This window comes from Apteryx rowi, unplaced genomic scaffold, assembly GCF_003343035.1.
Source record: "Apteryx rowi isolate R43461 unplaced genomic scaffold, aptRow1 scaffold_248, whole genome shotgun sequence".
In the NCBI taxonomy this organism is placed as follows: Eukaryota; Metazoa; Chordata; class Aves; order Apterygiformes; family Apterygidae; genus Apteryx; species Apteryx rowi.
Window position 1 is genome coordinate 965,904 of NW_020448841.1, and position 12,450 is coordinate 978,353.

The 12,450-nt window shown below is 40.4% G+C and overlaps 1 protein-coding gene across 4 annotated transcripts in view; it reads left to right on the forward strand.

The window, feature by feature from the left end:
* SNX10 (sorting nexin 10) overlaps window positions 1–12,450 on the forward strand; it is a 42,428-nt gene that overhangs the window by 8,394 nt on the left and 21,584 nt on the right. For 2 of the 4 annotated variants that reach the window (XM_026066791.1, XM_026066792.1), the window contains 2 exons: window positions 10,050–10,106; window positions 10,302–10,388. In XM_026066791.1, coding sequence (XP_025922576.1) covers window positions 10,083–10,106; window positions 10,302–10,388 — 111 coding nt within the window. In that variant the 5' untranslated portion in view covers window positions 10,050–10,082. The remainder of the gene's footprint in view (window positions 1–10,049; window positions 10,107–10,301; window positions 10,389–12,450) is intronic. The other 2 variants (XM_026066793.1, XM_026066794.1) reach the window with 1 other exon arrangement.

Below are 12,450 nucleotides of genomic sequence, written 5' to 3' on the forward strand. Positions count from 1 at the left end.
ATAGCATTATCCTTATGGAGGGCCTTCAAAGTGTGTTATGTACTTGTCTGTGTGTAAAGTGGAAAATGTAGTCAGTAATGGTTACTTCTATCTCTGTTGGCCATAGCAACCCAATTGCAGCAGTTCTTCGTAAAAGTAACTGGGAGTGACCAGCTAGGAAGGATATCCACAGTGGAACTTTGCTCTATGGATTTACAGCTATAGAGGATGTGCAATAAGTGCTTCGTTCTGTTCCTGCCTGTTTGGGGCCTTTTGTTGCTGACTTGCTTTGGTTGCTGTTGCATTCTGCAATGTGGAGTACTGAACTGAAAAGCCTGAGTCCCCGCAGCATCATTCCATTTCTCTGGGGTGGTAGAGCTAGAAAGCGCCTTTTTGTTTGTTGTTGGATCCCAGCAACCGGGTGATAGACAGTTATTACAGATTTGCCTATAGAACTGCAAACTACAGGGTCAAATGTGTCCATACATAATGTGTTACAACTGATTTAGGTAAAGGTGTGGTGTATAAACTGTCACTGTCATTTCAGTTTGCTTAAGACTGGTTTGTGCTGATTTGGCTTGAAGTAAATATATTTAAGTGAACCTGGAGTAAGCCTTCAGGCTAGTTGTTTCCTGTAGGCTTGCAATACAGTTTTAATGAAGTAGGTTTAAAAATGGATTTTAAGTGTGTGCATTCTCCTCATTCAGACAAAGCATGAGCAGGAAATCTTTCTTCTGCTGAAGGCAGAAAAAGTCTTTCAGACCCCTTCGGTCTACATATTGAATTCACTGTCAAAAAAAACAACATGTGGGTTTGGGGTCTGTGGCAGCAAGATGCAGGTCATGTCTGGCTTGCAGGCAAGAAGTTCCCCACCTTTGCTTCTCTTGCTGCTTCCGCTAGACAATCAAGGGAAGCTATGGATCACTATAGGTATAAGTTACACAAGTTTCCAAGAAGGCTGAGTCCCATCTCCTGTTTATGTTGAGTGTATTTCTGTGGCATGTAGTAGTCGCCACAGAGACATGAGAGAGAACGATTCAGCCCAGGAACCCTCATCTAAATGACGGTGAGTGAGGGGAAGAGAAATGCAAAGTATCAGCAAAGGGGTGGTAATGGTTGGGGGAGTGTCTCTCCCTCTTGCTTTAAATTCTGTGCTAATCTTGTTTTGGGACAGGTCATGTTGTAACAGATAATGTGTAAATACTTCAATTTGAAGGGGGGTAGTGGTCTTGTCACTTGGGGCTGAGTTATGGGATGCATTGAGAATAGAGTGGGAGGAGCTGTTGCCTGGGTGAAGGCTGCATTAGTGCCTCCATCTTGCACCCCACCATGCTCCCTCTTGACACAACAGTGGGGCTGTTTGTCGCAGCCACTGGCGTAGCCTCCCCTCCAGCAGCCCAGCRGTACTAGGGAGAGAGCGTGCTGCCTGCCACCTGCCTTCAGTGCCTATACTGGCAGCGGGATGGGCAAGAGGCAGCAATGGGTGAGCAGCTTCCTTCCTAGTAGGCTGGGTGCAGGGCTTTCTGGGTACCCAAGCACCTACCTGTGCCTCTACCTGGGAGAAATGCCTACACTGCTGAGTCAGCAGATGGTCATCTTGGTCTGAGAGCCTCTTCCATCCACAAAGGAAAACCTGGCCACAAGTTTGAACTGAGCTGGTCGCACAGCTGACTAGTTATTATAACCTTGAGCTGGTGTTGGTTTCAGGCCAGCTGGCAACCCCTCTTACTGGACTGTGGCACACTAATCAAACCCAAATGCTGCTTTTCTTTTCTTTTCTTTCTCCCATCTTTGTTTGTCTTGTCTCTGCTCAGTGTTTTTACCCAGTATTTGCTGGCTCCTGCTCTTCACTCACAGCTTCTGAAAGGGGTTTTCTATACCCGAAATCTTCCTCCCATGCTGATAGTTGGCCAAGGGCTGATGCCAATCTTGTAAAGTTGTGGTACAACACTGATAAGACCAGTAATTTGTGAGAATATACCCAAAAGACAGTTTAACATTTAGTGGGCATGAAAGAAATTGGAAGCAGAAAATCCAGTGGGTATGGATGAATCACTGATTTTTCAGATAGATTTTCTTATTGGGCATTCTCATGAAAAKTTCTTCCTGCCAAATCGTGTTTGCTCCTCAGAATTGTCTGCTTTAATAATGAGTAACACTATTTAGAAGCTATTTACTTCCAAAATACTGTTTTCTTGCCACTGCCATAGGCTAACTCAGAAAGACAACAGGCTGTTGGGCAACTCGCCTGTTCAGTTAAATTCACTGTTAACAAAGTTTTAAATGGTTAACTAAACTACTGATAAACCCAGCTCAAACTAGTTCAGTATATGAACACAACTACACAGATGCAACACCAGTAACGTTTTGCACTAATGATAGGCCGTCTGATGAGCTCTTCAGTGTAAGAGATCCTGAGTGAATGGGCATTGCGTGTGGGACTGGATGCCTGTAGGAAATCCCATTGGACCATTGTAATGGTCTCTTTATGGTTTAAAAAAAACCCCAAAAAAACTATGGATTGCTCTACCTAAAAGACCTAAAAAACAGAACAGTTTGAGCAGATTTAATCAAAATGCTTGGTGAGCTCACTGTATTGGCTGAAATATTTCATATCTTTCCTGCTATTTTGAGCTGCAGTTATAGAGACTGCTTAGAACTGATCTGTCTCAGAGGACTTTACTTTTAATTTTATTTTTGACTGTATCTGTGCTCGTTTACCAGACATCTCCACAGAGAGCCATTATTAGACTGATGGTTTTGATTCTGTGGTTATGACCAAGACTGTCGCTTTCACTTCACTTTGATCTCTTTTTGAACAAGACCAAACACTAGCACTTCCTAGCGGTGACCAGGCTATGCTTCACAAAAATAACCATTTTGATAGCATACAGAAATCTGCAACAGGAAGAAAGCCAAGATAAAAAACTATGTAGTGCTATTTAAAAGCAATTCAAGCAGCAGAGCACTTGACTGGAAAAAAAAAATCATAAGATAAATTAAAATGTTGAAAATGAGCAAAAATGAGAAACTTCAGGCATATGATATTCAGAACATTAAAGGGAGTGAGCCAGGAAAGAAAGGATCAGGTGGTGTCAGCATTTGCATTTATGAGACTGAAACCTGTTGCAATAAGCCTGCATTGCATTTGCTGACTTTTGCTTTTCTTACTCAGCTGTACAGATACAGCTTCCATCAACCTTTCCTTCCTGTGATAACTAAAAATTGGTTATTCCAGAGAGATACCTTGGGGGAAGAGAATATTTTTAAGGTAATATAACTTGATTCGATGCAATGAAATATTTAATTCCTGTAAGTTCTGGAAGAAAGGAAAACATGTATTCTGTGAAAATAAATACTTTTTCAGAAGCTGCAGTTAAGATCTTACTTAGAATTTTAATCAGTATTCCAGAATGCTAATACTTTAGTTGCTATTTATGAAACCTTGCTTTTTGGCTTTGCATTCCAGCTTGTAAAAAGAGCTGTTGTTTAATGTGGTGTTTGACACTAGCATCATATAAAAATATCAAGGGGTGGCTTATCCAATCTTGGGTGATTTTATATTGCCAGTTGTCATTAGTGTATCTAATAAAATGTGCATACAATTTGTGTGTGCCACTGCATGCACATATCTGCTCATCCTTTTTGAACCAAACAGAACTTTAGCTTGGAAAGTACTCAGATACTACTTTGCTTCTTTCCCTTGGTATTCAAAGATAGTTTTACTGGCAGTGACATGCCTTGTTTGTTTAAATGGTGCTAAAAAGTCCAGTGCCTACCCAGTGTTTTCCATGTTGATTACACCTGTAGTTAAAAGAAGACTGAACTCCCAACTTCCCAAGCTTGCTTCTGCTTCCAAAATTTTCTCCTAGCTTTTAGGAAAGGGATCTCAAAAGTTCCCTTAAGCAAGAGTGCTTGCTAAGAATTTATCTTAGAGGTCACCAATACTTCCATTCAAAGCCTCCCTGCCTGATCTCTCATTGGCCTTCTTAGAATGCCCTAACGAGAAAACTGGAATTATTTGCGCTGCAAAATGACTTAGCATAGTTTAAGCTGCTTATGTGCTGTAATATTTGGAAAGAGTAGCAAAGGTGGCCTCATGTAGCAGGCCAGCTTGATATGAGCTAATACATGCCCCCTGGAGATGAGGGGAGCCAGAGCTGTAGGAGAATTTTGAGTGGTCCCAGAAACTATTACAAATGTTAGCCCTGAATAATAACTAATTACTATGTTGAAGGCTGGCACATACTGTTCTGTCAGTGCCTTTACCCACAATTACCCTTCTCTAGCTGTGGCTAAAAGGCCAGTGTGCTGGCATTAACCTTATTGATATTCTCTAATGGGTGAAAACCAAAGTAACAGTTACTCTGGGATCAGCAACCCACCCAAACTGCAAATTTTACGTGAAGTCTTTTTGTTGAACACTTTTGCTGTTTGAGACTACAAAAAGGAGGAGAATCAAGAAAGATCCCATGTTCTCTCCCGCTGGAAACAGATTTCTTAATATGAATTTCTTGCTTGTTTATCTTTAAGTCTTTAGGAGCTTCTCAGAGGCTTGGAATGTGAGTCATTCTGCTATCCAGCCATATGTTATTAAGTTGATGTAATTACAAGTGTGTCATAATACCAGTTTAATTGGAAAGCTGGACCCATACCTGATAATACAATCTATGTAGTGTATTTATTTTGGAGAGGAGAGGGAAGTTGGTATGTTTAACTTGTTGATTCTTGAGTTCCTCTGAAATGAAAGAAAATTTCTTAGATTTTTTTTAATTGACTGAATGAATTCTCTTGATTTAAAAAAAAAAAAAGTTGTAATAGCGAGAAAGATTGCAGCACAGTGGAATGGCTGACTGCAGGAAAAATGCTAGCATGGTGTTTAAAGAGGATTCTTCCTATACCTGGTGGCCATAAACAAGCATTTTGCAACCAAATGGAGTGAAATCCTGTATGAAAMCAAGAGTTAACTAGGCATCCTGACCGCAGCAGCTGAAAGTCAGAACTTCAAGTGCAGCCACAAAAGCATGATTTTTGGAAGTGCATTTCTATGTAGTGTTGTGGTTGAAGGGATGTTTTATGAATTCTGTTGGTGATTTGGAAAGTTCTTGTTCTTTTAAAAGCAGTTTAGAAAATGCCCTTGCTTCCTGCTCACCAGTGAAGTGATTCTGCTACTACTGTAGTACGACATTAATGAAATGGGTACTTTTAGCCCAGAAAGTACTGGATTGTACTTTAGTTTGCCAGCTTCACGAAGCAGTCTGCAGACAACTGAATGCTGTGCAGAATTAAGATAAAAATGCTTATATGTTTCTTTTGTTTTGTTTCTAATGAGCAGACCATGAGTGCGACTTGCTGAGGGAAGGATAAGTGGATAACCAGCAGGGTTAATGAAAGAAGGAAAGACCTGAGCACTCCAGAGTTACAGTACTCACCGTCCTGCTTAGGTACTTCAGAGAGGTGTACTCCTGATTCCTCTTATAAGTGCAGTCAGACTGACCCCAGGTATTACATTTGTTCAGGTGGACTAGAAGGCATCTGCTTACACCAAGGCTGAGTTTCTTCTGAACTGACTGGGGGGGGATCTACTTGGGGAGCAGCACTTGAATGAGATGTGAAGGACATAAAACTGAAACAGGCAGGCTGGCCAAAATGCAAGGTGCTGGTGATGGACACCACAAAGCTGCTATACAAGTGTGGTGTGTACTTATTAAAAACTAAAAATGCCAACCAGACAGGGCTGAAAACTGAAGGCTCTTTCTATGGACCCTGATGTTTTTTCATCTGTCAGTTGGGCTGCATTACTGGGTGTGCCCAGATTGCTAGCTTAGGCAGTAAGTCTGGTCACAGGCCTATCTGCAGTTTATATCTCTGGGTCTGGGCCATAGCGCCACTTTATAGTGGGCTGTGAACCCTCTGGTTTGGWCTGGACAAAAATGCCTGTTCTAATGTAATGAGTAGCGTAAGGCTAAGATTCTCAGCTGAGATGGCTTGTGGTCCCTTAATGGTATGAACACTTCACTGTCCTCTGTAACGTACACACTCTGAAAGTAGAGCCCACTACTGTTCATGAAATGCTCATGCTTTTGAGTGCAGTATGGTTGTCGATCTATCAGGAAAAAAAAAATCTTTTCCCTGTCAGTGAAAGCAGTAGTTCTACAATGACCATACACCCAAATCCTGTGAATGCCAGACTACATGATAATGTGRTTAGTTTGGCATCACAGAATGGTACACTTTGTATGTATAAACCCCACGTATATGTATAAATATACTAGCTACCTATATGTATATTTCAGAATATTTTCTTCAAAAACTGGTGAATAAGCACGCAAAATTTTGTTTGTTTCTTGTACTCTAAGATACCACTGCAAGTCACCATCTAAGTCACTGCTGGACTAGACAGATGTTTCCACTGATTTCATATATTTTATTTATATATATTTATATATATTTTTATGTGTCTGTGTATATATATATAAAAAATAAAAATAGTGTGACTTCTTACTGTTATTGTGACTTTAGGCAGTTCAGACACTGCTTTCTGCTGCTTCTTACCCCTTCATCTGAAACAGATATGACACTTGAATCATGCTTCTGACTGGACATGAATTTACTAGGTGGGGCTTTAACCCCTCCATTAGCTTCCATTTCCTAGTTTCTTGCGGCAGCAGTGGCACAGTCTGTTCCTATGGCTCCTGGCTCCTTGCAGTAGCTGTGGGACGTGCTCGTTTCCCAGCAGTGACCATCCCTGCCAGTGACTGACCTCTCAGACCCAGCCTGGCCCCCAAGTCTTCAGCAAGGACAGTAAATACTCCCCAAAATAAATTTTTGTTGTCCTACCCTGAATCTAAGCACTTATGTTTTGGCATAGAATTATTTCTGAGTTTGTTAAATATAGTCATTTATGAACTCTCCAGAGCTAGCTTTTTTTTTAATTGCAGCTCTGTCTGTCTGTCTGTGTATTTTGCTCACAAATGCATGTGGACGACCTGATGCTTTTGAGTGCAGTGAGGCTGGGTACATGCAGGCATGTTCTGTTGTACTGAAGGCCATGTACTGATGTCATGTACTTTCTACAGACCGTAGATTAAAACTCTTAGGATATTTTATATGATCTTTAAGATAAGCAAAACCTAAAATGCAGTAAAGATCTTTATTTAGAGATTTAGTTGTGATCTGTCTGTTGGTCACACTGTAGCCTTGAAAGAAAATTTCATTCAATCCTGATGACAGTAACAACCTTGAAAGGGCAGCTGAGGACTTTGGTTGTGATTGCATAGGACTGTCAATCATGACCAAGGTCTAAAAATAGATTACTCTTCCCCGTTAAAGCTTGAAGGTGGTTATTTAGTTATATTTTCAGAAATAAACAAGGGTGGATGGATGGGTAATTCTTGAACTGCAACATTTATTGTTTGAGGGAAACACTGGCTCTGTGGCATTTTGTAAGCAATCCCAGAACAAACAAGTGCACTGCATATGCCACTACCTAGCAAAGGGCCAATCATAAAATTCCAATATAACTAAACACAGCTAGTAATGAGGCGGCCAAGAAGGCTGTGCTCGGGTACCCGTCAGAGACGAGCAGTCCCCAAGCTGAGCAGGCTGCTGAGGCTACGAACAGCACGTAGCTCTTGCTCGCTTTTGTTTGCGCTGTACTTGGAGCAGTCTATCGTGTCATTTTTTTGCCTGTATGAAACTGCTTTAGTTTTAATCATTCAGTTGGGGAATATAGGGGAGAAGCCACCTCCTCCTTTAAGATCAATTCATTTTCAAGGTARAAGGAATTTTCCCAATAGTAGTTAAAATCTAAATTGAGTTTACTTAGAAAATAAACTCTAAATTAAATATGAAATAAAATATAATACCTAGCACTTCCCTGTTATCCATAAGAAAAACACTGCAGTTCCTGTTCCCCCCCCCCCAATTCTTAGGCTACAGGAAGAATGACAAGTCACTCTCCGAACTTCTTTGCTTTTGGGTGGTGGTTGGCAGCTGTGGCGCTGTGCACTGAAGCTTTTGTTGGTTATGCAACTTAACTGTCAAGAAGTATCTGCTGAAAGGAACAGGTGTCATATTAAGTATATGAATCTAAATAATAATTAAAAATGGGCTTCAGTGTGATAATAAATCAGAAGCAGAATGAAAACTTATTCAAATCAGTGTGTGGGGGGGGTTCTAGCCACTGTAGAAAGTATTTTATCAAAACTACAGATCTCCCACCGATTTGTTTCTTTTTCCCAGCATTGGTTCGTTTCTCTGTCAATGGAAACTTTTTATGAGTAAGAAGACCAGCAAACTTCTGTTTGGTTTCTGAAGGCAGTTTCTCTCCATCACCTGTGTTTTGGGAGGATTTTTCTAAAAACAAAAATATCTTTTCTTAAGCAGGAGTTGAACTGCTGTTCTGCTTCATTGACTTCTGCATGTGTTAGGAAAGTTCGAGAAGCTTATCTGTGTCTGCTGCTCTACAAGAGTACTCCATTCAGCATGTTTTCCAGTTGTCTGCAGTGTGATGGCTGGGATCTTGGCCACCTGAAGTCGGTGGAAAATATATCTTTAATGAGCTTGGATTTCACTTTGAGATTAATCACATTGGAAGCTGCTGAGTTGCTAGCCTGCCTGTAGTATGTTACTTGTAAAATGAAAAATGCATTTTGCTATTTGAATATGAGAATTTTTAAAAGTTGTGAATGAGATTTAGTATTTTAGTTTCCTTAAACAAGAGAACATTTACTATTAAAGGAACTAATGATAATATTTGCATTACAGAGTCTTAAAATGTTTCTTTCCTTTCTCATGCTATATCTTGTTTTGCAAGATTTTGGTTTATTAAGAGAAAATATTTGCATGTACAATGAAGTATCAGAATAGTCCTTTATTTCCTGTAATTCCATTTTTCAAATTGCATGGAAAATTTTTTTAGTATTTTAGAAAGCCTTTTGATGCTGAAATATTAATTTTAACACTTCAAATTGCAATGGCTGCTTGGAGTTTAAACTGTTCTTTCTAACCTGCACCAGCCCATAATTGTTAATTAGAAAATAGAAGATAAAATGAATTGTGTTATTTCAGCCCTGTCACTTATTAGCAGTATCAGGAATAGGATATTTTGAGCTTGCCTGATTCTTACTGCTTATGTCAGTAAGAAATAGAAGAGAAAGAAACTGCAGAAGAGATATGACCGGAAAAAACAACAACCCATAATAAAACACACATTCAACAAGAGCAGAGATACCATTTTCCTTCTACTGCAAAGGTGGTGGTGGGGGGGAGGATTTTTGGATTTGATCTAATTCTCTTTCCCCAAACAGGGGTTTTAAAAACACTAACGCCATGAAATTTAGCTTGAGTTTTAGCTAGCATACAGAATCCAAACAAGCAGTTTCTCTCTCTGCTTATCTCCATTTCTGGGAAACAGCTGAGAGGCGCATCTGGATTCTGCTGCTTTCAGCCATCCGTGAGCAGGATGATTTGGGCTGCATTGCGTTCTGGCGTCTTCTAGCCATCAGCTGTACTAGGCACGCAGAACGGTGCCTGGCAGTGAGGCAAGGAGGTGCTGCCTTGGCTTTGCTTCTGCGTGCGCTGGTGGTGCTGGGGGCCTGGGGCTGTTGGGGATTGGTGCGAGGAGGCTACCTGGATGGGCACTGGGGCACAGGGCAACTGCTGGATATAACAGGCCTCTGCAAGCAGTGCAGGGGTGTGCAAATCTCTGTGTGTGTCTTTTATATGGCCCTTGGGACAACCAAGAAAAATACACTGAGTTCCAGAGATGGCAGGCATCACTGGACTATCAAGTACTACAAATATCCCCAGAAGGGAACTAACCCAGTGCTTCTAACACAGCTCAGCAGTCTGGCCAGACAATCTGGCCCATCACGAATCAAAAATGCATAGAAATGAGCTTTTGTTTCTGACTATTCCATTCCTAGTTATGATTTGTGAAAAAAATATTATCTGCTATATACTGGACTGACTGTGGCTCTTTCTACTGTTTACTAATATCTAGCAAAAAAGATAATGACATTTAAATTCCTGTTAAATGCCAAGCTGGTGTCTGTTTTATTTTTCAGGGTTTTTTTTCTTTTAAATACAAAACTGTGAAGATGACCCCGAAGCATGAAAAACAAGTAAGTGATGTTTAAGCTTTAATAAAGAAGGATTCTAGTCTGGTTGTGGAGTGAATTTCACTGAGACTTACAGATGGGGAGTTTGTCATCTTATATCTGTCAGATTAAGTAACCGGTCGCAGCAATTTCATAACATCTTCCATTAGCTGTAAATAGAAAGCTTTCCCTGGAATTATTCACTTTCTTCTCTTACAGCAGCCTGCACCTGAAGTCAGAGTGGCCGTTATCTTTGGAGCATCTCCACTTAAAAATGCAGTGAAGTCTCCAGAGCACTCAAATGTGGTTGGTTAGGATGTGTTATATTAAAGAGGTGCTATACTAGGAACAAAGCACAGTATGATGTTCCGCCTTGGAGTAAATACCAAGCATTTCATAGTTATGCCATGTTATGGTTCTGGCAGTATTCCAACCCCTAGAGTAGTCCGTGGTCACTGCAAGATTGAAATGAAAGAAGAAATTTCTGGGACTAAGAGACTGAGATTTGGTTTGTGTGCTATATGCCACTTCCAAGCTGGCTTTTTTGAAGCAAGTTTTTAAAATGCCGCTTTTGTATGCCCTTGATTCCACTGTATGATGCTTTGGGATTATCCGGTTGCCTTTAGATATGCAAATCCATGATAGCACTGGTCGCTGCCTTTATTTTTGTTTGCTTGTTTTTAAGTGATTAGGCATTGTTAGCTGCCTGAATGTCATAGTACAGTGTTTTAGTAGCTAGTATAAACATCCCAAAGAAGATCCTGTAAAATCCTGTAATTCTTGCTTTTTGGCATTCCTAGGCCAGGATGCTCCTGCCTATTTGGGAAGACTTTTTGGCATAAGATGACAGCATCTTGAAAGCTACCATATTGTGTTCTCCATTAAAAAGACAGAAGATTTATTAGATTTTTTTTTAAGAACAAACAAAACAGTCATTTTAATGACTATTAGTAGTAACAGATTGTATCAATATTTTGAGCAGTTTTCTGCAAAATTTGCAACCTAAACTTTGCATTTTATTCGAAATGAGGGCTGAGGAGTGAAACTGAGTTGTTGCCAAAGCTGCGAAATGCACCTTCCCACCCGCAAAGTCTCTCAGCTTATATAGATTCGGATGATGTTAACCAAAGGAAGACGATTGGGAAAATATATTTAAACCCCATCTGATGCTACTTGTGATATTGCTGTAAGTGCAGCACCACAGAATTTTTTGCTTGTCCAACAGTGATTTCCGGATAAAACATGAGAAAGCAAATATTTGCTTTGTTACTACCAGTGTGTTTGTCTCAATTTGGGGCCTGGATTAAATGAAACTAAAATGGGTCACTGATAGTATGACAAAGGGTGATGCCTGTTTTGCAGGCCCAGATTGGCCCATTTGAGCAATGGCAGTAGGTTAAATAAATAAATGCAGCTAGTCAGCGTCCATCAAACACTTGCCTATTTTACCATCACCTCTTCTGGTATTTGTATTTATTTAATAATTTGTTGCTGCAGGAGTGTTTAAGAGCTTGAGATATAAATAAGATCCTGTGGACTTAGGTGTGCTGAACAAACCCGGGGGTGGGGGAAGTCCTTGCCTCAAAGACCACTCAGATTCAGGAGTGGCAAAAGCCTTTCACTTGTGACAGTTGCCATGTCTGCTGTCACTGGTGGAGCAGGACTAAAGTACAGCTGTAGGTAAAAGCTTTCTGAAAACAATCAGAGATCTAGGTGTGTTGGTAATGATATTTTGCTGTTATTATCAAAGCTGCAAACCATTTCATTGAAGCATTACATTAAAATAAGTTCACAGAAGCATTCAAGGGCACAAATTGATTTTTCAATTAAAATACCTATAGATGAATGTTTGAACCCAAATTAATTTACTGACCCAAACAACATCAGTGCTAGTATTCTGCATCAGTATTTGGAGCCAGACCTTAAGCACAAATGATATGGAAAACAGGTTAATACAACTGAAAAGCAAACCCTGCAGGCAGTTTTGAGGAGGAATTTGTTTGACATGTGCAAGTGTTTCTTCTGTTGTTGTGGTTCATGTCCTCAAGAACAACAGTGACATTTTGTCACCCCCCCACCTTCTTTTCTTTGCATGTTGTTGAGTGGATTGCCTGGTAAGTTTATTTTTAGCAAGGTATTAATAAAACATTTTTAAGCAGTGGCCACTGAGAATTGTCTGCTCCAAATGTTCGCTAGTGTGTGTCCTGGACTGGAAGTCAATGTGAGGATGGAAAGAAGTGCAAAAAGATGAACTCACCAAGAGCACGTGAAGAAGCTGGTCTATATTCTGTGGGGAGGCTGCTCTCATTTTAGGAGGCAGCTAGAACCCTGGCTCTGCTTCCACTGCAGCTGACCCAGCAGGGAGGAC